At 35.9% G+C, this 27,903-nt stretch overlaps 1 protein-coding gene across 1 annotated transcript in view; it reads left to right on the top strand.

Annotated features, from left to right (window-relative positions):
• The window catches only part of RNF11 (ring finger protein 11), a 34,115-nt gene extending 10,871 nt beyond the window's left edge, over window positions 1–23,244 (top strand). The window contains exons 2-3 of the mRNA XM_033113381.1: window positions 19,753–19,922; window positions 21,285–23,244. Of these exons, the coding sequence (XP_032969272.1) occupies window positions 19,753–19,922; window positions 21,285–21,456 (342 nt within the window). The 3' untranslated portion in view covers window positions 21,457–23,244. The remainder of the gene's footprint in view (window positions 1–19,752; window positions 19,923–21,284) is intronic.
• The last annotated feature ends 4,659 nt before the right edge of the window (window positions 23,245–27,903 follow it).

Below are 27,903 nucleotides of genomic sequence, written 5' to 3' on the forward strand. Positions count from 1 at the left end.
CAGATGTATTTTTATTTCTCTTGGCTATACACCTGCCAGTGGAATTGCTGTATCATATAATTCCATGTGTAACCTTTTGAAAAACTGCCAAACTGTTTTCCAAAGCACTTGGAAAACATTTCCCACCAGCAGTTTTCAAGGGTTTCAATTTCTGCACATGGTTGTCAAAACTTATTATCTGTCTTTTCTATTAAAACCATCCTCATGGCTGAAAAGTGGTTATCTCATTGTGGTTTTGATTGCATTTCCCTAGAGGGGAATGTTGAGCATCTTTTCATGTGGGTGTTAGCCATTTGTATATCTTTAAAGAAATGTCTGTTCAGATCCTTTGCCCAATTTTTAATTGTGTTGTCTTTTTATTATTGAGTTATAAGAGTTCTTTATATATTCTAGTGCCTTGTCGGATACATGATTTGTAAAAGTTTTCTCCCATTTTTGTAGGTTATCTTCACTTTCTTGATAGTGTTATTTGAAGCACAAAAAAGTTATTAATTATGAAATCCAATTTATTTTTTTTCTTTTGTCGCTTGAGCTTTTGGTGTTATCTAAGTTTTGCCTGAGGTTACAAATACAACTTCTAAGAGTTATATTTTTAGCTCACCACAGTTAAGTATATGACCTATTTGGAGTTGATTTTTGTGTATAGTATAAGGAAGGTCCAAATTTACTCTTTTGTATGTAACAACAATATCCTGTTGTTACCATTCATTAAAAAGAGTATTCTTTCCCCATTGTCTTGGCATTCCTGCCCAAAATCAATTGTCCATAAGTGTAAGGGTTTATTTCTCGACTCCTCCTTAGGTACCATTGATCCGTATGTCTATCCTTAAAATCCTTAATGTTAGTGCTAAAAATAGCTTAAGTTTTGAAATCAGAAAGTGTGAATCTTTCAATGTTGTTCTTATTATTCAAAATTGTTTTCACTATTTTGTTTCTTATAATTCCATATGAATTTTAGGATCAGCTGTCAATTTATTTATGAATATAATCCAGGTAGGGTTTTGAAAAGGCCACACTTAAAATTTTTTTAATGAACCTACACTGAAATATCACTATGATCCAAAGTTCATAGTTTACATTAGGGTTCATTCTTGGTGTTGTACTCTCTATGAGTTTGGACAAATATATAGTGACATGGTTCCACCATTATAGCATCTTGCACGATAGTTTCTCTGTCCTAAACTCCTGTGCTCCACCTATTCATCCTTCTTTCCTCCTAACCCTTGGCACCCAATGACCCTTTTACTGTCTTTATAATTTTGCCTTTACCAGAATGTCATATAGTTGGAATCAAACAGTACGTAGCCTTTTAAGGTTGGCTTCTTTCTCTTAGTATTAATATATTTAAGGTGCCTTTAGTAATACGCACTTGAGGTTCCTCCATGTCTTTTCATGGCTTGATAGCTTTTTATTTCTTTTTAGCACTGAATCGTATTTCATTATCTTGATGTACCACAGTTTATCCATTCACCTATTAAAGGACATCTTGGTTGCTTCCATGTTTTAGCAGTTTTTAATGAAACTGCTGAAAACGTCCATGTGCAGGTTTTTGTGTGGACTTGAGTTTTTAACTCCTTTGGGTAAATAGCAAGGAACACAATTGCTAGATCATATGTGGTAAGAGATGTTTAGTTTTGTAAGAAACAGCCAAGTTGTCTTACCCAGTGGCTGTGCCATTGTGCATTCCCACCAGTTGAGTGAGTTCCTGTTGTTCCACGTCCTTAATTTGATGTTGTCAGTGTTTTGTATTCTCACCATTCTAATAAGTGTACAGTGGTATTTCTTATTTGTTTTAATTTGTAATTCCTAGTGTTTCTAAAGTATGATGACCTCCCCCCCCCCACCCTTAGGTAGACAGGATGGCAAGAGGTGGATGGGGTTGGATATTTCCCTTCCCCCACGTGGAAGGCTAGAGCCAGCTGGATTTGAGTATTAATTACCCTTTCCTCAGATAGGCTGCCGCCTGATAAAACCCCAGGAGGTTGGCTCTGGCAAATAGTTTCTCCTGAGGGTAGGCCTTGTTAAGAAGAATAGAATGCCCTGGTATATGTTTACTTTTCTCCCTTAGGCGATCAAGGCTCCCTGTCTAACCTTTGTCTCCCAAATCAAAATAAGAGATGATGCATTTATCATTAATTGATATTAAGGCACCAATTCCTGTCTGTTAATTAAAAAGAGTATTCTTTCCCCATTGTCTTGGCATTCCTGCCCAAAATCAATTGTCCATAAGTGGACAGTACAGCAGGTCATCAAATAGTGTTATAGTGTTGTTTCCTTCAACATGGTTTCATTATAACGTTAATGAGGGGAAAAAATGATTCTTGGTTGGGGCCCCTGTCTGTATGGAGTTAGCACTTTGTCCCCATGTCTGCGTGGTTTTTTCTGGGTACTTCGATTTCCTCCCACATCCCAAAGATGTGCACATTGGGTGAATTGGTGTGTCTCAATTATCCTAGTCTGAGTGAGTGAGTGAGTGCCCTGCGATGGAAAGGCGTCCTGTCCCCTGTGGGTTGCTGCCTTGCGCCCTGAGCTACTGGGATAGACTCTGGCCACCCTTGACCCTGAACTGGAATCAGTGGGTTGGAAAAGAATTATCTTATTTGTTTTCATTAATCTTTCTTAAATGTATGGATAGCTCACATTTATTTCAATGTTTAATATTAGAAGTATTTTGGGTCTTTATTTGAAACTTTAGTGATTTTTTTTTGTGACCAAAAATATGCTGTAGGGACTTAACTCTTGTTTATATCAGTTAGTCTATGGTAAAATTGGTTACATTGTACTACATTATTTCATTTAAAGTGGCAGCTTCCAAGAACCTATTGGCAACATTAAGTGAGGATTTATTGTATGGTGTGGGTGTGTTTTATTTGACATTATCTCCACTAGTTGTTTTCATTCTAGTTTCTTTCCTTTTACTATGATATCTTTTAAAAAATATAAATAACAGAAGTATATTTTGGAGCTAAGAGGGCCCTGAAGCCATAGATACTGATAAATAGTGTATTCAGTGTAATGGAGGAGCAAAGAAGTCCAAAAAAAATAGGACTCTTAAATAAAGGTGAAACAAGCGGATAGGGTATTAAAATCACACAGGAGAGTCTAATGGATCCAATTATAGAAAGTATAGCTGCAATTAGATTTAAATTAATATTTCCAGTGACAGGATTTGTCTTGGATAGAAAATCTTCTAAAATATATTACAAATTTTTACAACACCTTTGTCAACATTTTTTGTTCCAATACACTACCTTTGGTAACGTGTCTTATAAAACTGATTCTCAACTGGGTTCTTTATCAAACTTCACAACACTCATTTTTCATTCTCCCTACTTCCCCCATAAATCACTGAAATATTGACTTCTGAGTAGGTTTTCATCTCATTTTATTGATTCAAAATTATTAGAGAAGTTTATTATACTCTGGAAGTAATAGAATGGCGCCTCCAGAGTCTTGAATTATGTATGACTATTTGTATTATTGGGTGAACTTTATTCTGCTTTTAATTCTTGTACCTGCTTTTAATCATTTTTTCTCATTGTCTTTCCCTCTTTCAGATGGTTCTTCATCTGCTATTAACGTGTTTGCCCTTGCAGTACCTCTTCTAAAATTCTGCACATTAGAAAACCAGATAATCAAGTTTGCCATAATATTTCCTAGGACATAGGGAGATCCCAAAGGCAGTGCCTATAAGTAAAGAAGCATTTTTATTTATGAATAAACTAGTTTGAGATTTGGATACATGGGCACCTTGTTGGTGGTGGTTTTTTAGTTAAAAAAATTATTTTTCAAGTTTCCTTGGCACAAACTTGCTTAAGGAAAGAGTCAATTTTAACAGGAACTTAAAAATTTTAAATTCCTGTTAAAATTGACTCACACTCATGTGAGAGTAGACAAAGAGAAAGGAAAGGAGCCGCCTTATGAAGTAAGCTTATCAATGTTTCGGTTTTTTCATACCCTTCCATTTCCCCACTGTTTCATTATCTTAATTTTCCCTTGTCCCTAGATTTTGTTTCTCAAAATGCCTTTTATTTATTCCTTAAAACATGCTTTAATTAGCTAGGACTCCTTATAAGATCTCAATTCTTAAGCTCAGGGTAATGTTTAGATTGATGAATACTTAACCCTTATGTCCACAGATCACTATAGGGTCAGGGATAGAACTGCATTTCAGTATAACCGATTTCCTTGGTAATCTTATGTATTCATTCACAAACACTATTCGAGAAGGGGACCATAACTTTCATCAAACTGCAAACGGTTTCTGTGCCACAAAGAAGGGTAAGAATCCACGAGGGACAGTCTCTGAGTTGCAGGTCATGAGCTCGTATCACTGCTGCCAGAAACCACAAAGCCTTTGGGGTTTGAGCCACAGAGTTCTGATAAAGGTGTATGATACAGGAATTCAGTTAAATTTTACTGTTGCAACACTATTAGGTAAATTGTTGGACCTTGTTTAAGATTAGGTAGAATGAAATGGGGCCATTTTAAAACAGCTGAAATTCTTAAATCTATTGAAAAAATTAGCTTGAAGTTTAGTTTCTTATCATAGATTAAAAAATTTTGTATCACAAGGAAAACAACATACTCTCAAAAAAATTGCTAAGACTTTGTGCGTTCGAACATTTTCTGGCAACTCACAATAAAATATACATTTGCACTATGCTTCATTTTATTAAAAAATGGAAACAAGTTTCATAAAACAGTATTTGCCCTTATTATATATTCTATATATTCTATTTCATTTTTTTAAAACTCCTAGCTGTGATCTTTTAAAACTGATTTCACAACCCACAGTAGGTCATGACCTGCAGTTCATTTCATGATATACAGAGCCAAAAAGATAAGATTGTGAAATACATTTAAAATATTTTGTATGTCCCACATGTCATACAAGGTCTCTTAGGAATCCAAACTTGCCTCACGGTAAAAGCATTTCAAAGAAGTGGGTACCTGTTTGTACCCTGGGGATAGTCATTAAGATGCTTGTGCCAGATCCTTTACATTTATTTTATTTAAGGATTTTGGACTTTATCATAGAGCAGTGGAAAGCTAGCCATTAAAGGATTTTAAAGTGTGTGGAGATGGGGTGTGGAGTGATTATGTAAATGAGATTTGCGTTTTAAAAAGAGATCTCTGAGAACAAATTGGAAGGGAATAGTGGATATGGGAAGACTAATTAGGAAGCCACTGCATTAGCAGATATTGTTAGCTAGGGTGTTGGCAATAGAGATAAAGAGTTATGTATGAATTCTATTGATATTTAAGAGACAGAAACAGCAGAATTTAGTAATTGAATGAATGGAAAGTGTGTCCAGGAGATTAGGATATAGAAACATTAAGAACAACTTGTTTTCGGAGATTGGCTGTGAAGGGGTATAAGAATAAGGGCAATAATGGGATGTGGAATTGAAGGTGTATTAGTTTTAATGAGAAAAACTTGATCATATTTATAAACTGAGGAAAGATCCAGTGAAAAGAAGAGGTTGAACAGGAACAGCAGCGAAACTCTATGGTGTAAGATTTCTGAAAACAGAATGGAATCCAAACAGAGGTAGTAGAATCGGCCTACATAAAAGAAAATAATTAAGTATGAAATAATAGTACATTCATATAGTCAAATCTACAAAAGTACAGATTAAACATCTTCATCAGCCACTCAGTTCCATGTCCCATAGGCAACTAATGTTAATATTTCTGTGGAGCCCTCAAGAGATTTTACTCACATGCAAGCAAATACACAAAACGTAGCCGACTATACACACAATTCTACACTTTGCCGTTTTTCCCTTCCATTTACTATATCTTGAAGCTATTTTCCTATCAATACATAAAAAACTTCATTCTTCTCTAGGGCTATATAGTATTGTATGTACCATTATTTAATCAGTTCCCTATTTGATGGAGATTTAGGTTGTTACCATTCTTTTGATAGCGCCTCTATTTTAACAAGGTGGAAAAACAAATTGGAGATAGGTACACGTGTGGGCAGGGCTGTATGGTTGACTCTAAGAGAAGTTAAGGGGCCCAAATGATCTGGGTGCAGAGAGCTAGGTGGTTCATTTGGGGGCCAGCATATGGAAATTGAATATTTAGGTTAAAGAGCTAGATGTGGAGTCCTATGATCAAATGAGCAGGAATTCTACCTCCCCTAGGGAAATCTGGCCAGGTCAATAAACCAGATGGTGAAGAGGAGTCACTGGACTGGAGTTGGAGACAACAGCGAGGTAAATTCCTGAAACTGCAGGTTTTGTCAAAGTCACTTTCAGAAGAGACCTTGTAATATTACGAGAAGCACTAGGACTACATTTGGCCGCCTCAGATTGGGACCCTTCATTTAAGGTTAAATGGATTAGCCCATCTGGAGGACAAGGAGTCGTCTTTAGAGTGAAGACTGTTTTGGGCTCAGAAAAATCTATAAGCAACATTATTGCCTAATTTGCAAAGAATTTCAGCTTTCTACTATTGTTCTTTCAGTTATAGAACTTGTAATTTTAATCTAAAATAGAAAAATTGATTAAGCCTAAGTTATAAATTTGTTTGCGGAGTGACTTTAAGACACCTTCAAGTGGCTATAATTTTTTCAACAACTTTAGTGGGTCTGTACTGTCACACTGTTAGATGTCACGGGCCAAGTGTAAGATAAAAACATGAAACAGTACAGAGTCATAGGGTGATAGATACTAGAGGAGGCTTGAGGTGGGGGTGGTAATAGTGGTTTGAGAGGGCTTCTTCAGCGACTGGGTGTTCAAATATCAAAAATCACGACTTCCCTTTTCTCCTTGTTTGGATTTTTTCGTATATTCCTTCAAATGTTTTTTCTGTTTCTATGACAACCATCTAAGTTTCTTAACCCTTTCTTTGTTTAATAACTCTTGAGAAGCTGTAAACTATAAATCCTCTTCTAGAAAGATGCACGGACTTTTGCATGCAGTTTCAAGGAATTCATGTACTTCCCTCAGCTTAACCACCTCTAGTCTATTATTTCAAACTTCTGTTACACCTGTTTTCATTGCCTTCTTCAATATATCTTGTCTACCACTGCCATAGCCTGTTAAAATACAGCCTTTTTGTTACAACTCTTCAGAGACTCTTCTTCAATGCCTGCTACTTAATATATAGGCCAAATATTTAAGAACATTTGATATCTTCTACTCTTGGAAATTTAACTGAATGGATGTGACAAGCTCTTTTGTAACACCAGACTGAGCCAAATTTTCCTGATTTATGGTACACATCATTGAATTTCATTACATAGTTCTAAACTAAGAGTGGTTTGTGTACTTTAAAAAGACATTTTGAAGTTTGTTAATCCTTTTTCTTTTGTAGTTTTACACTTTTTAAGTGTAAAAAAACAAAGTTAATTTCCACTGACTTGTATACCTTTGCATTCCAAGTTGAGTTGTTGAAACCAAATATTGTTTAGCTAATAAATAGTACCTTACATGCAAGGAACTTTCAAAAGAATATTGTACTAAAAAATATATGTATAATATTTATGTATTAGACTGAATCATTGTATCCTAAAAATAGAGTTAATACATGGTACAATGCCGAAGAACCTCAGATACTTTATGCTAAGTGAAAGAAGCCAGACACAAAAGGTCACATGTTGTATGATTTCATTTATATGAAATATCCAGAATAGGAACAGGTGGTAGCCAGAGGCTGAGGAGAAGGGGAAATGGGTGTTAATGGGTACAGAGTTTTATTTGGAAGTGTTGAAAGTGTTTTGAAAATAGAGATTATTAGTGGTTGTACAACATTGTGAATGTACTAAAGGCCACTGAGTTGTTCTCTTTAAATTGGTTAATTTTATGTTATGTGAATTTCACCTCAATTTAAAAAGGATAAAGTTAGATTCCGCTGTAAAAGTCATATTCTTAGTAGAATTGAATATACATTGTGACTTGTCTCTATTTTGCTTTCATTTTCTGTTCAGCTTATAAGTTGAATTTCTAGCTATTTACTTAGTGACACCAACTTTACAAAGTATTCCTTTTTATAATAAATTGCAAATTAAATACAGTTACATAGAAATAAAAATAACTCATTTTCACTGCTCTAATGCAGCTGTAGTTAACATTTCAACATATATTTCTTTGATTCTTTCCCAAATGCAAATATTTTTAAATATATGTGTAATAGTACTCTAATATTTTGCATTCTTTTAATTTTTACTTAATGTCATACATATTTTCTCATGTTACAGAGTTCTAATTTTTTAAAGCCATAAATATTCTATTAAGGCTATATTATTCTCCTGTGGGTTTAGACTATTTCTTGATTTCCAAGGTAAAATTTCTTGATAATGGTAGTTAGATGTGTTTGTCATCTAAACATTGTGCCAGGGACCATTTTATGAAAAAATAGTGTGCTGTTTTCCTATCAGTACATAAAAAGCTTATAAATAGCAAGAAAATTGCTTGTAAATAGCTGGCTGATTAGGTAGATAGCCTTGTTTAGAACAACTTTACATTTGGTTCTAAGATTAGTAAGTCTCTACTAATCTTAACTTTTGCGTCACTTACATTTGCACTACTGAGGTCAGGTAAGGAAGGTTTTTTGTTTTTTTGTTTTTGTTGTGCATTACCAAAAGGACTTCAGCACTCTATATTCCATCTTCTGCTAGTTTCCATTTATTTTATTAGTTAAAACAGTTTCCTGACGACCTGACCCTGGAATGGAGCTTGAGGAAGAATCTAAAACCTTATTTTCTATTTCCAGACTTGGAAGTGTTGACAGCACAATCTGAATCAGTCTAGTAGACAAATATCAGCTTCTCATCATTTATTTAGTACAGTCTTAATGTTGAGATTCAGGAAATTCTTGGTATCTGTGTCTTAAAGAGGAGTATCATAAGACAAGTAAAATTTTTCTTGTTTCCTATGTTAGGGTATGTTACATGAAACAACATAAACAATTAGAAGGCAAGTATGAGGGATGTGTTATTGAATGAATAGTTCATTAAGAAATAGGAACCACCTGTGTAGAAGCTGCAACAGCTCATCTGACTAGAGGATGTAGAAAACCTACTTGGTCACACTAATTTTGGGCCTCCTTGGCAGATCCTGGTTGCTTCAGATAAGCAGTCTTATAAGATCCTTACTCCTTTCACCTCCACTCCAAAATATTTCACTAGGCTTCTAGGAAAAAATCTCGTTAAAATGTAGGATTTTGCAAAACAATTTTCATCAAATGGTGGTGGGGCACCTGCATATCCACATAGTACAAAGAATGAAGTTGGACCCCTTTTTCACACCATACACAAAAATTAACTCAGTGGTTCATATACCTAAATATAAGAGCTAAAACTTAGAAAATACAGGAGTAAGTTTTCATGATCTCTGATTAAGCAAAGCCTTCTTAGATATGATACCAAAAGCACAGGTGACCAAAAAATAAATAAGGTGGACATAATCAGATTTAAAAACTGTTTCAGAGGACACCATCAGGAACTCGAAAAGAAAACCCCGTGGAACGCAAGAAAATATTTGCAAATCACTTATCTGATAAGGGACTGATGTCCAGGATATTATAAAGAACTCTTACCACTCAATAAAGGCAAAACCCAATTTTTAGAAGGGTAGAGGATCTGAACAGATTTTTCTGCTAAGAAGATATAAATGGCCAATCAGCAAGTGAAAAGATTCTTAACATCATCAGTTATCAGGGGAATGCAAATCAAAACCACTAGGGTGGCTATAATAAAAAAGATAGAGTAAGGTTTGGCAATGATGTGGAAAGATTGGAAGGAATCCACACTCACTGCTGGTAGGAATGTAAAATGGTGTAAGTGCTTTGGAAAACAGTTTTGACAGTTCCTCAAAAGATAGAACATAGAGTTATCATATGACCCTGCAGTTCTCCTAGTTGTATATCCAAGAGAAATGAAAACATACGTCCACACAGAAACTTGTACAAGAGTGCTCATAGCAGTATATTCATAATAGCCAAAAAGTGGAAACAACTCAAATGTCCATCGATTGATGAATGTGTAAACGAAATGGGGCATATACATACAACACAATATTATTCAGCAAAAGAATGAGATTCTCATACATGCTACAACATGGGTGAACTTTGAAAACATGATTCCATTTATATGAAATGTGCAGAATAGACGATCTATAGAGACAGCAGATTAGTGGTTGCCTAAGGCTGGGGAATTTGTGGGGAAATGGGGAATGACTACTAATTGTTATGGGGTTTCTTTTGAGGATGATGAAAATGTTCTAAAATTGTGATGATGGTTACATAACTCTGAACATACTAAAAATCATTGAATTATAAACTTTAAATGGGTTAATTACATTGTGTGAATTATATCTTAATAAAGGTATATTGAAATTCAGAGTTTATATTTTAATTGGTATGTACATTTAATGGGCTGGTTTTCCAGTTAGCCTCAAAAACTGTTCGAATCCAAGAAATGTACCTCCTAGAGAGTTATTTTGCAAAATTCTTTCAACCAAGTTCAGCAGTCTTTGGAAGAAATTAATTTTTATTGGTGATGGCCCTGGTCCTTCAAAAAATAACTTTAAAAAACAGGGGAGGGTATCTGTTAGAGAACTTAGTGCAGTAAATGTAATACCAGACTTCCTGAGCTCCAAAGCCAACCCTTGGCTGCTATAGACACATTCCTTTTGGAATTAATACCGTTTTTGGGGGGTTTTTTTAAGCACATCTTTTAACTCCTTAAAGGCTGTTACGTATATTCTGACTCTAGTTAGTTTTGCAAAGAGTTCTTGGGCTTATTATTCGTAGTTTTCAAATAGGAATCTTCCATTTAAGGATGAAAGACAAATTATTAAAATACATACTCTTTGACCTGGTAAAATTCAAAGGTAGGATGCTTAAATGAGAAAAATTCCAGTATATTTGGTTGTAGCAAAGTAGTACTTCCAACAATAATTCACACACTAAATCTGAGGAATATCTCTTGACCTAAAACTACCTTGGAGATCTGCCTCACTGGTAAGCAATTCTTTTTCAGTAAGTGGGTGCTATTTCCCTTCTAGAAAACCAGTTTGCTTGGTGAGAAGGAAAAGCTAATCTAATTTAGGAAAGAAAATGGCGGTGGTGCTTAGGAGACTTGTGTCTTGGACAAAATTAACTCCAAGTTGCTTTATTTTAATGATACACATGGATTAGAATCAGAAAGCTTTCAAAGAACCAAGGCAGCCATTCTCTCCTATCTCTTACCCAGGGGCTTCAGGGTTTTTCATTTATGGACTCTGCTTCACTCAACATTTCTAATACTGTCAGTTTCCTCATAACCTCAGTTTACACATGCCTCTAATTTGCTGCCTGATGACCTCTCAGGTCACTTGATTCAGTTTTCCAATTCTAATTCTAAGAATCTGATTGCCTCTCTTCATCACTCAGGAGGCAAGTCATCAAATGTTGGGTAGCCTGTGGGTCCACTAGAATGTATGCCTGTCCCAGAAGTTGCCAGATAATGAGTAATTTAGGGATAGTAGGAACTGTGGGTGAGGTAGTTAATCTTCTTTTGTTTACTATTTCTGAATCCCCCTACTGTAGGGGATTTAGGCTTCATGAGGACAGATACCTTATTGTCTTGGTAAATACCTCCTTTGCCTAAAACAGCATCTGAAATTTGGTTGGGTGTTCAAGAAATACTGTAATTGGTGCCTGGGCTCAAAATGTGACCTAGGTTTCAGTTGTCTTGAGATTTAGATGGATGAGTAAGTTTATCTAATGACTTGCTAATGTTGAGTGCCTATGGTGATAATGCCTGCTAATTCTCCTCCAATTAGGATACTGTCTGTAACCCTGTATGCTAAGTGGTCAGTGAATATTTCTGTAATGAATGAAAGAAGCTAACCTTTTCATTTCTTTAAAAACAAGCAAACAAACATCAAACCACCTCCTTGGAAGCAGTGCTTTTTTCTGTGCAGATCACTCTGGTTTGTATACTTTCTCATTAAATATATCATTTGTTAGTGTCTTAGATGGGATGCTGGCTTTTTCCCTCCTCTATATGTATAATTGCATAATACATGTATAAATTATCATTTATGGTTCAGGAACAGCATTAAAGCTAATCTTGGTGTTTTTTGGTTGGTTGGTCGATTGGTTGGTTTGGGGGTTTTTTGGTCAAGATCCATTGAACATCAGTTAGAATATGCATTGAGACCATATCTATTCCAAATCCTCCATTTTATGGCTGTAAGTTTCAGCCTGGCAAAATTCAGAGAAAACATTCCCAGTAGGAGACTGCAGCTGGGGAGGGGGTGGTGCCAGCAGCAGCTTGTAAGGCTGTAAGGAGAAAATCTGAAGAGCTGACTCTTATTTCCTACTGGAGGAAAGCATACAGCTTTTGGTGACAAGCTGCATTCTTTAGCAGTGACTTTATTTTTCCTTCACCACAAACCAGACTTGTACTATTTACAGCCTCAGCACATTATTTAGGCACTTCCCCCACTGCATTGTTTTAGTTTTTGAAATTGTATCATATTCCCTAAAGTGGTCCAACTTTTACTATAGTACCTTTAAGATAGACACGTTTAACACTTTGATCTGTTTCTTTCTTGGCTTGTAAACTCCCTAAAATTGGGGCCCATATATTTTTTCACAGCATTCATCATTTTATAGGTACTCCATTGTATATTAACAAGCAACTGGAATGCTTCAGAGCTTTTTCTCATGACGTCAGACTTTGCTGTTTTGTGTGACTGACCTTATCTTTTTCCTTTTCTCTGCCTCAACATATTTTGTAATCCTTTGTTCCTTTTTTCTTCTACCACCTCTCATGATGCTGCATTTATTTTCTTAACACACATTTTAATTTTAAATTATTTTGTTTAAGACAAATACTTTTCCTTGGATTCTCTTGTTTTGTTGTTGTTTGCATGAAGACTGTGGAGAATTACAGAAAGCATTAAGAAGAAAAAAAATGTATAAATTTATTTGAAATATATTTCCTTCTCGTTGTGAATTCCCCCTTTCTCAAAATTTAAACTCACAGGGCAAGTACATGTGTGTCTTCTATCAACATTGAGGAAATGGTAGATAAGATTATAAGACGTGTCAGTAGTAGATGGGGATAAAGCGAAGGGGGGAAGAAAGGAAACAGGAAAGATGAGATGTCTACCTTGGATGCCTAGTGATGTCGTCAGAGGAAGGCCCAGATATTGAGCCCTTATCTTGGTAGGTACTTGACTTACATTTTCTTAGTTATTGTTTATAACACTCTTTCGAGACAGGTATTGTATTCATTTTTCTGATGAGGAACCCTAGGCTTAGAGGTATTAAGTAACTTTCCTATGGCCGTTGCATACCTGAGAAGTGCCCCAGCTGAAATTTTATGAAATGTCACTGTACAGTGACATTACACTGTACAGTGGAAATGTCTTTTCACTGTAGTTCTCTATTATTTACCTAGATAGTGGGCATAGATAGTTTGAGAAGGAGTGTGGAAGTAGAAAGATAATTAGTTTGGTCTTAGGCATATTGAAGTTCCTGTAGGATAAGTAGGTAGAAATTTGAAAGAGGCAACAAACAGATATTATCACTTGGAGAAAGAATCTTGGTTATAATTTATAACAAATTTTCCTTTTTGGTTTTATTGTGGCTTAATTCAAATCATTAGCAAGTTTTTCATAGCATGTTTACAAAATTGTGATATGAATATATGACAGGAATTACAGGAACACAAGTGCTTTGGTTTGAACATGAGTGCTTTGGTTTATATCATTCAGTTATCCAGTAATGTTACTGAGTCCCTACTATGTGCAAGATAAGAACCTACAGTAGAGGACAATTGTTAGTTAGGGAAGGTTTCTGAGAAAGTAAAAGTTGTTCGGCTGAGCTCTGAAGGAAGAAAAGGAGGTATTTAAGCAGTGGTGATGGAGGAGAGTGTTTCATGCTGAGTACAGTAGGTGCTATGACTTTGTATAGGAGAGACCATGGTTCTTTAAAGATCTGAAAGAAGACCAGTAGAGCTAGAAAGCAGTGAGTGAACTGTTAGATGAAGAAGGAGAGGTCGGTATGTCGGTCGGCAGGTAGGTTACCAGATTATTCAGGGCTTTGGAGTTCTTGTTAAGGATTTTGACCTCCATCCTAAGAGCAGTGGGAAGCTGCAGAAGGGATTTTAAGGTGTGTTTGAGGAGGGCATAGGTTTGGATTTGTTTTGAATAGATTGTTCTAACTTCTAGGTAGAGAACAAATTGGGATTTGCTAGCTAATATTGTATACCAGGGAAGAATTGGGAGCTTAGACTGGAGTATTGTCAATAGACATGGAAAGAAATGAACAGATTCTGCCAGTATTTCAACAGAAAATAAATTCACTAGAACTTGATGGTGTGTTGAATATGGAAGGGTAACGGAGAGGGAGGTTCCAAAGATGTCTGTGTCTTACAGAACTAGAAAGAGTCATTCACTGGACAGCGAAGCCTTAAAGAGGACCAGATTTGGGAAGGGAGTTCATTTTTGGACATGTTGAATTTGCAGTACTTTTGGGACATCGAATTGGAACTGTCAAGTAGAGCCTAGAGTTCAAAAGGGAGATCTAGACTGGAATATAAATTTGTAAATCATTTATATCTAGGTGGTAATTTTAGCTGTTAACATGCAGGTAGTTAGGTGAAGAGTATAAGGCAGAAGAGGCTGGGACAAAACCAGTCACATTTGTGACTCCAAATACAGTCACATTTTGAGGTACTGGGGATTAGGACTTCAGCATATGAATTTTGGGGGACAAGTTAGCCCATAACAACATCTCTTTCGTGTTTGTCTCTGCTAAATAATGTTCAAAATATTAGTTCCTTCAGGGGTCTTTTTAAATTTACTTTGAGAAAAGGAACAAAACACAAATACTGCATAGCAGCTGTTGTCAAAACATACCTTTTTCACAAAGGGGCATTTATAATGAACATAGCCAAATCTACTATTTGAAAACAAAGGAATCAATGCAGGTACTATTCATCACTCTGGACAGTATCTAGAATGTTCATCGATTCCATAGGAGAACTCAGAGGACTTATTAGCATATAATTGTAATCACAGCTATGATTTATTATGGCTAAAGAATATAAATCAAAATCAGCAAAGGGAAAAGGTGCATGGGTCTTTAGGAAACAAGCACAAGCTTCCAAGAGTCCTCGTACGGGTGTCAAACAGAATGCGCTGAATCCCTACAGCATTGAATTGTGCCAATATGTGTGAATGGTTGTCTACCAGGGAAGCCCAGGGTACTGAATAAGTACGCTGCCTGTCACATACTAAAATTCTAGACTTCCAGAAGGAAAGCAAGTGTTCAGCATAAATCATATTTACACAAAAAATTAGGTAAAATGAACCATCAGGTAATAGTGAGAAGTGTCCCGGATTCCAAATCTTTTTAAAATTGCGGTTTTTATATTCCTCATCTTCCATTCCATGGCTTCTGGCTTACATTAGAAAACAAGATTCTGGGGCGGCTCAGTTGGTTAGAGTGCAGTGCTCATAATACCAAGGTCTCCGGTTCGATTCGATTCGCACATGGGCCAGGGAGCTGCACCCTCCACAACTAGATTGAAAACAACGACTTGACTTGGAGCTGATGGGTCCTGGAAAAACACACTGTTTCCCAATATTCTCCAATAAAAATTAGAAAAAAAAGATTCCATTTTGCCACCTAGAAAATACCATTAACACTCTAGTTGTTAAACAGTTAATAACTCATACATCAGGCCATTATTAACAGACATGGTGGTAATTAAAATTAGGTGTGTGTGGTAAGAAGGGTGAGACCACATCCATCTTTAAAATTTCAGTTCTTAGTCATTTCCTTCCCTCTATGGCTTTCTGAAAAGTTGCATATAGACTGAAATTAGAATGTTGAATCATTTAAAATATCTAGACAGTACTTAGAGGGTTCCTTTGATTTAACAAAAAATACCAAAGAAGAAAATGCATTCATCATGCAAATTGAGATAGGATTTTAATTTTAGTATCTATTAGTATGTTTCTTCATAGAGTTTTCCTTTTCTGTTCTGCTTTCTGTGTTCTCTGTACATACACAAAGTGAACCAACCACAAGACCGAAGAAATCTAGCCACTTTAAAAGCACATGCTGAGAGGTATTACTTGTAAACAATTTAGTTCGTTTTGTTTGTAGTGGGTGTGTTCAAGGATTTGGGAGTCCCTTATTACCCATAGGCAGATACCAGTTGTTCCAGTGTGACTTCAGATGTGTCATATCTTAGTGTAGATGGCAGCTCATCAAGACTAGTCAGCTGGACTGGGACTGAGTCAGGAAGGTAGTTTATACTGGAAATAGTAATCCAAGGGTTGAAAAACTCAGAGCTGAAAAAGCTGACAGAGGTCACAACAGAGACCAAAATGTTTCTTGTGTTCAGGGACAAGCCAGAAAGCCAGGACCAAAGCCAGGGACAAGAGCGGTGAGCTTCAAGTCTGCAAACCAGAGTCATTTGATGATGGGGAGAAAACAAAGGGTTAGAATAACTTACAAATATTGACATTTACAAAGCTCTTTGATGTTATCTTATGTGAGTGTATCATCACCCTCTAAAGTGGTGCTATTATCTCCTTTATTCAAAGACAAAGAGAATTGGCTCAAGTCACCACAGTAAATAGCAAAGACTTAAATCTTTGAATTTTTCACTGAAAATCGCATATTCTTAGATAAAAGTGTTTTTAAAACCATGTTCCATTCATTCCTAAGATTCTGCCAAGGTACCGCTGTTAGGCGATGGGAATGGGATGCTCATCCCTCCCGGGTCACATTCCATCCTAGTCCCATTCCACCATAGCAGCTCAGATTTAAATAATGTGATTATAAATAAGATTCCTTTGAACAAAATAGTTTTGTTGCTTAAAAAACCCATTGGATTAGCAGACTGTGCTACCTGTTTTGAACCAGGTAGTTTATGAACGTGGCACTGGAGAACAGAAATCCTAAAGTGAGTGCAAGGAGAAACTGTCCTCAGTGTTTTAAAATAATGTTCCAAGCTTAGGCAGTAGCAGAGTTTGACTTTCTCCCAACCCTACAGTAAGAACTACCTGAAGTAGCCCACAGGAGTTCAATCGAAGGACAGAGAAGGTATGATTAGACTATAGAGTTTATTTTTATACCAGTACTAGACTCTTCTGTAGGGGCAATTTAAAAATGGATTTGATGTGCTTTGAAATTCTTAAATTCTGTAAGTTATTGAAATTATAAAACCTTTATTGCAGATGAAAAACCTTTATAGAATCATTTGTTAGAAATGCGTTATTTTGATGGCTTTCTTAAAATGCCATTTCAATGTACTCTTCTTCAAAGTGATGTAAATGAACAAAATCAAAATCAATGTAACTTACAGAATCTTCTTGCTATCCAGCAACCAAGTATGTTGTAGTGGAAATTACTGGATTAAAAGGGAGACCAGAATTCTAATTCTAACATTGTCAATAATGTGACTGTAGGTTAAGCAAGCTTGGGCCAATAAAATGGGAGAGTTGGGCTTAATGAATTCTAAGATTCCATTTGGAAAATTCTACTTACCTCTACCAATCATTTCTTTCTTGATTAATTTAACTGAGGCCTAGGGACAGACTAGCAATATTGGGTGTCAGGAAGGAGGGCTGGGGAAGACTTCATTCATGTCAACAATCTACTTGACAGGGTAGAATTTACCAATAGACCTGCAGGGAAAGGTAGAGGGAATAGCAAGAGCAAAGGCAGAAAGATGGAAAAGCATGGGACATACAGGAAATAGCTAGTTTTGCTGCAATGGGTAATAGTTCTTTGACTTAAATAAAAACTACTACTTATTGAGTTCCTGCCATTCCAGGGTTCCCCAACTTCCTCATTTAAGCCGTCTAACAACCCTATAAGTAAGGAGGGATCTAATCCAGATGGGTTAAAGAGCTTAAATATGGTCACTCTGTTAAGTGGCAGAGAAGTATAATAACTTAAGCCCATGGTTAGCTGGATCCAAGAGCCACATTTAATAATCTTCTTTGCATGTAATATGTACTAAAATAATTATCTGGATGAAGAATATAGTTTTGATAAGCATTCACATGCTCGATTATTATTTCCTAAATGATGAGATAGAAGTATGGAAGTACTTAAAGTAACTATTAATGAATTTATATGGAAATTTATAAAACATGAAACTTTGAACTACTGGCATTTTACTTGTACCAGAGAATATACTCTTAATTATTTGATAAAGGATTTACTGGGTTTTGCGATCTTTAATTATACATTTGTTCTGAATCTCAGAGGAAAGGAATATTTAAAGTCTTACATCGTATGTTGAACTGTCTTTGACAGGAAACTACTGTCAGAAAGGGAGTTTTATAAGAATTAGGCTAATTTAAAGGAACATAATGGTATCTTTAGGAGACATTGTGGTAAAAGTTTTTTTTTCTCCCTAAAATTTCTCTTTGAAAAGGGAAATTTTCAAAGGTGGATGCTTTCTCTATTTTATTTTGAACCACAGAAGCCATTAGCTCAACACAGCCTCAGTTGATGCTACTTCTGGATGATTATGATGGTCCATTTCACAGAATTTTTTTTAAAAGCTTAACACAAATTTAGCAGTTATTGCTGGGGACATAATCTCACAATTACAAATGTTGGCTTGTCATTGTAAACAAGTGCTTAAATTGTAGAGATCATGAGTAATCTTACAGGATGAATGGAAATAACATTTTCTAATGTAAGTAGTTCTGATTTGACTTGAAATTTCCCAGGAAAGTTTCATACATGGATACAAAGTGTTATGTCTCAGATTATTCAGTAGAGATGTTCTCTGGAAAACCATATTAGGTGGCTCAAAACTGGTTCTAGCCACAATTAAATTATTAGGTCAAAGATGTACTATCTTCCTTGTACTTCATTGAGGTCTCTTCACAAATGTCTTATCAGAGAGGTTTTCTCTGATCATCCTATCTAAGGTAGCACTCCCCATCACTCTAGGAACTTTATTTTGTTTACTCTCAACTCCCCACCCCCTGACACAATAGGTACTTAGTATTTGTTGAAATAATGTATAAAGGGTATGAATAAAATTATTTCATAAATGTGAGTAGAATAAAAGCAATATGTCTAAATTAGTACATTTCATATAATAACATATGCAAGTAAATGAATGTTACAAGTACATATTTGGGTATTTGATTTATATCCCTTAAAAGCTTATGTATTCCATTTAGAAGAAAAAATGGCCTCATTTGACTTAGGCAATTATCATACACAAATATGTATCCAAAAGCCTAAAAGGAATTTTACAAAAGTTTATTGCAACAATATCCAGTCTTTCCAAATAAATAATAAATTACTTTAAGACTGTTGTCTACATGGAAAGAAAAGTAAGTTTGCAAACAAGAGTCTATAATGGCCAGTTCTAATGTAAACAGTGGTATACTGAGGCCACAAAATTCCATTGTGGCCTAGAGAATGTCGAGTACAGTTCATTAGGTTAATTAATTATTTGTGTATCAGGAATGAATATATCTCAGTTATATGGCCTTCGTGAAAAAATACTTCAAATAACATTCTATGCCAGTTTTTCAATGAATCTTATGTTTAAATCCTTCAAAGTAGGTCAGATATGCTCAAGTTAAAGCAGGGTACAACAGAATCTTGTACTACTGTACACTAGCCCAGCCTACCTTTCACCAAGCCTCCCTCCCCAATCCCCAGCCAAATAAAGAAGAAACAAAAAGAAAACATTACCCCAGAAAACATATTTTTAAAAAATAATCCTTTTCTCCATTTCTTCAAATTTAGGAACAAGTTCCAGTTCCGGTCTATCATCCAACACCTAGCCAGACTCGCCTAGCAACTCAGCTGACTGAAGAGGAACAAATTAGGATAGCTCAAAGAATAGGCCTTATACAGCATCTGCCTAAAGGAGTTTATGACCCTGGAAGAGATGGATCAGAAAAAAAGATACGGGAGTAAGTTTTAATAAATTTGTACATGTTTCAAAGGTCTATCTCCAGAGATTTTCTTTTGAAAAATATTGTCTTGCATTTTGGAAGTCAGGTAATATATAATCAGTTCATGCAAGAGAATGTTTAGATGTAGAAATTTAAAAAAAATTTTCATATAAAAATAACTAAGAAAAGGTATGAATTCTGACCATTTTATATGTTGTATGTGTCCATTTGGATGACAGTTGATGCCAGTTAAAAACGGGCCACCTGTATGAGTGTGAACTAGTACCAACATTGCCTTGTCAGCTGGGAAAGCAATTTTTCAATGTGTCAAGGACCTTCAGGTGTATATCCTTTGAGACAGAATTCTAGAAATCTATCCCAAAATGCGCACCTCACTCCAACTCCTAGAGCTTTGTGCACAAAGATATTCACCATAGTTTTATTTAGTGAAAAACAACAGTAGAGGTATAGTTAATTAGTGGTATATGGGAATACTTTTAGGTTATGCAGCCATTAAAATTGTTTACTAAGGCTTTTGAGTGATGTGAGGAAAATATTATATCCATTTATTAACTTGTGGAATAATTTTATTAAGCCTGATGAGTTGAATATAAAATTTTACTTCAGAGGTGTTTTTGTCTCCAGAGCTCATTATTGTCTGACAGTCTCCTAATGAGGACAGCCATTCTCATTTTAGGTTGAGACTGGTCTTGCAGGTACAGACATAATGTAATTTACTGCGCTAGTGTTTTACTGAGCCATAGCACCATTTAGTGCTAGCACTTAAGATCATAGCCTACCTAGACAACTGACTTTTGAAACACTACAGAATTGGGTTGCTTCTTAAACCTGTAGAAAAGTGCAGTGAACTTGAACGGGGGGTAGTGAAGAGACTTTTAATCTGTAGCAGCCCAGTAAATAGGCTGAAATTAATGATTCTGTTTTTCTATAGTTACTAAAATGAAAACTATCTTACCCTTGGGCTTACACTAAAAACTCAGTTCAAATAAACATAAGTTTATCTCACTGATGGTTTCCTACCTGCAGCATCACATTCTCCTTCAGGTGTCTTTTACATGTAGCTATTTTACAAGCACAGTTCTGACAGTGCACTTGATCCCCATGTAGTCCATTTCTCTTTCGCTCTGTTGATTGCTCTCAAACCCTGCAAATCCCAGGAGATTGAAAAAAGAGATTGTGGCTAATTTAACATTTACTAGGGAATAATTTCAATTTACTTTGGTGGTAGGGTGACAGGCAAGCCATTTTCATGTATTCAGATTAACACTGTCTTTGTAATGTGATTTTGACGACTATTCTAGATAGATAGATCACTTCTCTAAAAATGCTTTCCGATTTCTTCTCCCTTCCCCCCAACAGGTGTGTGATCTGTATGATGGACTTTGTTTATGGGGACCCAATTCGATTTCTGCCGTGCATGCACATCTATCACCTGGACTGTATAGATGACTGGTTGATGAGATCCTTCACGTGCCCCTCCTGCATGGAGCCAGTTGATGCAGCACTGCTTTCGTCCTATGAGACTAATTGAGCCAGGGTCTCTCATCTGACTTCAAGTGAACCATCATTTTTGGTGGTTTTGATCTTTTGTCACTGAGCCCAAAGAGCCAGGGATTAGGAATTAAGATCATGCACAAAAGTTTCCTAAAAATTCCTGAATGGCTGCAGATGTTGGGGAAAAGTACGTGATATTTTAGAAACTTAGGGGGAAAAGTAGGATGGTATTTTTATGTAAAGCCTTGACCCAGTGTTTAAAAAAATATAATTGTATTTAGATCTTGTATTGCTCCAGTACATAGGAATTGTGTAAAGTGTTACAGCAGCTGTATATGTTTAAATTGTGTGTGTTGAAGATTAGGAAAAAGATAGTGGTTGTTTTTCCTAAACGAAATAACTTTCTTCTTCCCCCCACCCAAATTCTTTTCTGAAGTTGCTGGCATTTGGGTCAAGGTTTTATTAAAAGCTACATTTTATAACACTGGCACAAAAAAAAAAAAAGTAGTTTTAAGCTTGTTTGCACAGTTCTTTTTTTCCATTGGAAATGGAATTCATTGCCTTAGGTCTTTTTAAATAGTGTATTATTATCGTTGGGGCTGGCTCTATGCTTGAAAACCAGTTTATTTATAACCTGTTATAAGTGCTATATCTGTTTGCAGTTAGGAAATGCAGAATTCAAAGTAATCTCCTAGCTTGTAAGCAAACTGAGATGCACTATCCCTTTTCTATAAAAAGAAATGAGTTAATGTGTCAAGAAACCAACTCTAGTAAAGTGGGGTTTAATGTTACCCCTTTCCTATGTGTTTTATCTAATTATTTTGGTTGTTAATATGGTGATAATTAAAAGTCAAAGTAAATTTTAAATATTAAGATTTCTGATTTATTGAGCTTGAATTATGCCACGATGCTTATGTAAAAATGAAAGTGGCACCATGGTAAAACTGAGAAGTTTCTCAGTTGTAACAATTTTGATTTATTCTTTCCTGTGACCTCCTTCCCTATTGTCTTGAACCATAGCAAAAGGATACTGCATCTCTTATTATTGTAGTGCTGAGGTTATTGAAGTTATATAAAACACATCTCAGTCTGTGTTTCTTGGAAAGGAAAGTCCTGCTAGCTGACTGACAAGTCTATTAAGCAGGGAGAATTAAGAAAAATATATTTCGTTTTGCACACAAATGCAGAATTTGTATAACCACATGACTTCATAGTTGTGATCTCAAAAAAGAAGGAATTTATCCTTTACCTTTTTCTTGCAGTTAATGTAAGAACACTGAATCTCTAAGCTTCTGAAGTGTTAGGGGTAGAGATGGTCTAGTAAAGATGTAGTTGTAATGTTTTATTCATTTAGCATGTGTTTATTTTGCCTTATGTACTCAGAGGTGATTTATTCGTTCAGCTCAGTGATATTACAGCTAAAAAAATCATTCATTAGCAAAAGGAGAAGCAATTTCAACCTAACAAATCAGCAATGTCTATTATTTTATATTGAGTTGAATATTTGACTCTTAACACTTTTCTACATACAAAACATAAGTATCTTGAAGGTTCTTCACAATTGCATTATAGAGGAATTTAATATGTCATAAGTACTTCTTAAAGGTTTGGCGTTTGACTGTAGTATCCATATGTTGAATAATTTTCTTATGAGCCCCATGATGGGAAAACTTAAAGACAAATTTGAGAAAAAAATGAAAGAAATTAGACTATCAGGTTCTATTAAATTGTTACATGTATCGTATCTTGCTTAAGTTTTGTTCATTAATTTATATCCACCCAATTACATAAAGCAAATTTGGAGGAAACACCTAAAGTTGTGCAATATTTTTAGTGATATTACTTTTTTTATCCTTGTGTTTTCTACTTAAACATGATGGCTATGTCAAGTATTATAGTCAGACTTTCTTTTTTGCTATGAACTTTAAAAAAATCATTTTCTGTGTCGCTGTTAGTCTTATTACAAGGCTTCTTTCACAGAAGTTTGGCAGTAATATTGAAGGAGCTGAATGCTTTTTTTCTTTAGGTACTTTGTATTCTTTAATTTTGATCTCCATATACCATGTTAAGAACCATCAATTTTGGCTTTTACTAAGTTAAATAAAGGTATGATACAGTTGTAAAGGGCTAAAGTTAGAGTTGATTACAGTGTTATAATTAACAATGTTCCCCAAGTTATCTAATTCTTTCTTTAAAATAGACATGTATGGATTTAATTACTTTTAAATATCTAGGTATATATACCTTTTGGGAAGCATTTTTTATGACTTGGCATTTAATACCATCTAATAAATTCAGGAGCTTGATAGCTTCAAATTTTCTAAAGCCAAATAATAGACTCAACATATTTAGATTTCAGCAAGGTATGTTCATGCTTGGTTGCAGGATTTATAATGTCTGAGAAGCCTGACCAGGAAAAAAATAAAAGAATCTTACTCTTTTTACTGTAAACCCAACACGTTAAGATATTTATAGTTTGGTTCACACAAACTTTTTCAATTCTATGAATATTCTTTATTGAGAATCTCTTAAGCCAGATATTAGAAGACTCTCCCCCTACTATCGGTGTCAATCATAAAACAGTATGATTTTACAGAATACACTGAGCATTGAGGTAACCAATTCTCTGCATACAGAGCTCCTTTGTAAGGAAGCATGCATGTAAAAACAGGGAATAACAATAAAGTGGTCAATAATAGAACTGCCTATGGTCCTGAAAATGGTAAACAGGAAAAGAAGGTAAGTTTCTTTGGCATAATTCAGAAATTTATGCAGTTTGGTGGCTACCTCTGCTTACAAGGGCATTGGCGCACAATCAGTTTCTCAGGCAACTGATTACACTTGTATGTAAGTGCATCATAGTTGACGTAATAACCTCAACTCATTTTTTAAGCCTTTAATTTTTCAATTTGAGTAGAATTTCCTGATGTAATCTTAGATTTCTTCACCTGAATTTAAAGATCATCTACTCTTTTACTGGGTGGGGAGCAAGTCAAAGAAGATAGCCTTCTCTCTGTACCCTGTCTGTGGAGCTGCCCTGCTCCCATCGTACACTCTAGACTTCCTTAAGACACAGGCCTGGTTCAGGAGGTTCTCCTCATGGGAGGCACGGGCATGAGAGCCATCGGAGGCCTGAGCAGTCTTCTCCTGACTGCGTTATATTAATCCTTTGGGGACTTAGTTGAATTCCTTCTTATTTCTTCTTGTTTCTTATTTCTTCTTATTTCTTGGTCTATTTCTAAGTATTTTGCCATTGAGGTCTCTTCTTTCCATCAACTTTGTGCCCCTTCAGAAATGAATCAGTATTATTGGTCAGCTTACCTATTAAAGATTTGGATCCACCCATTCATCTCTTTAAATACATTTTTTCCTTAGAAAGAGATACTTAGAACCTAGCTTAATAAATCCTTGTTAAATAAAAAAGTACAGAGTAAAAATGTCCAACTACAAAATTGCTATCGTTGCACTGAATATAATTACTGATTGACCCACTGTTAGGTGAGATTTTTCTGAGAGTATCAAAAATGGGCTCGGAAAGAACTTTTTCTCGGTACTATATCTGTCAAAATATGCATTGCCTGTGATCGGGCAATGATTTCTTGCTCACAATTCAGATTTAGACAGGGCATTAGTCTGTGATAATTTAAGTGAAATATAAGGGTTTAATGGAATAAATAAATTGCATTATATAAACATTTTCAAATAGTACTTTTCCTAAGTAGTTTAAAAGGTACAGTAAGTTAATTTTATGTATTTAGGGAGTTTACTGAACTACTAGCTCTGCACATAAAGTATTTTTAACTAGAGAAAAATAACCTCCAACTTTTTTTTAGAACTCCTAAGAGTTACAACACATTATGGTTTATATTAAAAGAATATATAGAAGTTAGTAAATGGGTAAGGCATATGTATTTTGGGGAATATTAATTTAAATATACTTTGTAATTCCTTTTCTGAAAGCCTCTGCGTCTAAAAACATCCCAGAAAAAAATTGATTAGTCAACAATTCTAAGCAGTCCTTTTTTAAACCACACAGGAGTAGTTTAAAAAGTAACAGCAGTACTGAGTGCTTGTGGGTTAGTCAAAGTTTGTCCAGATACAAATACCCAGACTTTGCTTTTCCATTTGTCCTTTGGCTATTTCCTTGTTCTTTTGCATGGAAACAGGAAATCCAGATGAGTCTCTTTACAACCCATTACCTGATCCATAAAATTTTTGTTAGAGGCATCAGTGAACTTTTACAAAAAGGGTTTGGATTTATTTATATGCACATTTTAATTGCCCACATTGTTCTCTTTTGCTTTATAACTGAGTAATAGGCATTATTAGCTCAGGATAATAACTGGATCCATCTGATTACTGTTACTGATAGACTAAAACCATTTACCATTTCATAAAGTTTTTAAGGAAACTTTAAAAGAGATACTAACTTTCCTTTAGATTTTTGTTTCTTGAGAAAAGTTACTGTCCATTGGGCAATTTAGTCATCTTTGCATGCTTTCCAAGGAAGTTTGTTTTTCTCTGTGTATGAATGATGAAGCAGCATTATAAATAATGTACACATTTTAGGCATCTAAGACTGATGGTGTTCGAAGGAGAAACAGCACCTGTTTGCTTTGAATCCCTTCTGTAACATCAGTGCTTGTGGGCTCCAGATTTCTTGGCACTGAGAAAACGAAGTGGAAAGGGTAACTGAGGGTTTGCCTCAAGAGTCTGGTCATAGTGGTGAGCTCTGAATGCTTGTAAGAAGATTTGGTTGGCTTTGCAAAAGTGATTAGCTCAGCTTTTCTCTGGGTGCCGCACAGCAATTAATTTAGTCTTTTAGGATCCAAAAGCAAGTCTTAGGCATTTTGTGAATTGGGAAACCTGGACTGTGCTATCAGAAAGATCCTGAAATTGGCTTCCAGCACTATCCATGCTAGAGGTGTGAGACTACCTAGGCTACATGCTGCCAGTTCCAGAATCGGAGCCAACCCTTGAGCTTTGAAACAGTGTAGAATCATGACCTTCTATGAGAGCAGCTGAACTCAGCAGATTATAAATTAATAGCTGCAATTCTAGAGTGTGCAGTATGTGAGGAAGGGAAGTTGTTTTTTGCGAACTGTCCTGATGGCCCTTGCTTACACTGATAATCACTATAATGTTATCTTTACATGAGGAAGAATATAAACATTCTAGTCGTGAGACAGGTGCTTATCGAGTAGGGCATGGTCAGATGGTTCATTATTGCAAGTACTGTTCTCAGGACTATTTGAGTGAATGGCTTTGAAGATCTCTTTGAAGTAAGAAATCATTTTTATGGGTATGGATTTGATAAACTGGGCTTCTGCTTTCCTGTGACGAGCAAAAGAACGTGAAATGCCAACTCACATTGACTCTTAACAGCCTATCGCTTAGCATATTGAAAGTTTTTCCCCCCCTAGTAGCTGGTGAAGAGAAGATGTATTTTTATCAGCGGTTTTACACAAAGCAGAACCAAGGGGTGCTGGAGGCCTTTGGTGTGGCACCAGCCTCCTAAATTCCATGTTTAACCCTATATAATCCATTCTTCACATGGCAGCTCAAATAATTTTTAGTAAATTGGCTGTCATTCCCCTGCTTAGAACTGGTATAGCGTCCCACTGTGCTGAGAGTAAAATCCAAACTCCTTAATGGAGATAATAGGCTTTCTGCCTCTTTCTCATAGTACTCTACTAGCCCCGTAGACTTTTTTGTGCCTTCTAAAATGCCAAGCTCTTTCCTGCCGCAGGTGTTTCAGAATTATAGTTTCTGCCTGTAGTTCACTTCCCCAGATTGTTCAAATGGCTGGCTTCTTATCCTCTGGACCAAACACCTGCCCTGTCTATTTACTCCATGGCTCTAATTCTTTATTTACTCATAGCTCTTCTTTACCAGACTAAGCTCCATGTTGGGTGCTCAACAGTTACTTATTAAGTGAAGAAAAGGGGGAAGGAGGCCCTAGGGAATCTGAGCATTTCTAATGGAGAAGGAGCCACCATCAAGGAAGACCCACTGGAAAATAGGGATCTTATACAGAGAGGGTTTTTGAGGGTGACAAGGAGAAGGGCAGAGGCAAAGCTCTTCCTGAGTGGACACCTTTCTGATGAGCCTGTCACTAGCCAGTAGCACACTATACTCACTGCCCTCATCCTTCCCGCCCCTGGGACGTGGCAGGCCATGGCTCTGTATGTCAACTTGGAAAGGACACACAGTGGATACCTGTTCTTTTTTAGTGATTACCCCCAACTGAGCATATGACACAGCCGGACCAATTATAGAACCTCAGTCTCTTTCTAAGGCAGTGGTTCTCAAACTTTAGTGTGTCTCAGATCCACCTGAAGGGCTTAAGATTCAGATTACTCGGCCTCACCCCTACAGTCTGTGGTGATGGTGGTGGGGGGTGGTGTCTGATAATTTGCTTTTCTAACAAATTCCCTGATATAATGATCTGGGAAACCACTGGTCTAAGGGATGGACATTAGAG

This window comes from Rhinolophus ferrumequinum, chromosome 9 (genome assembly GCF_004115265.2).
Source record: "Rhinolophus ferrumequinum isolate MPI-CBG mRhiFer1 chromosome 9, mRhiFer1_v1.p, whole genome shotgun sequence".
Taxonomy (NCBI): domain Eukaryota; kingdom Metazoa; phylum Chordata; class Mammalia; order Chiroptera; family Rhinolophidae; genus Rhinolophus; species Rhinolophus ferrumequinum.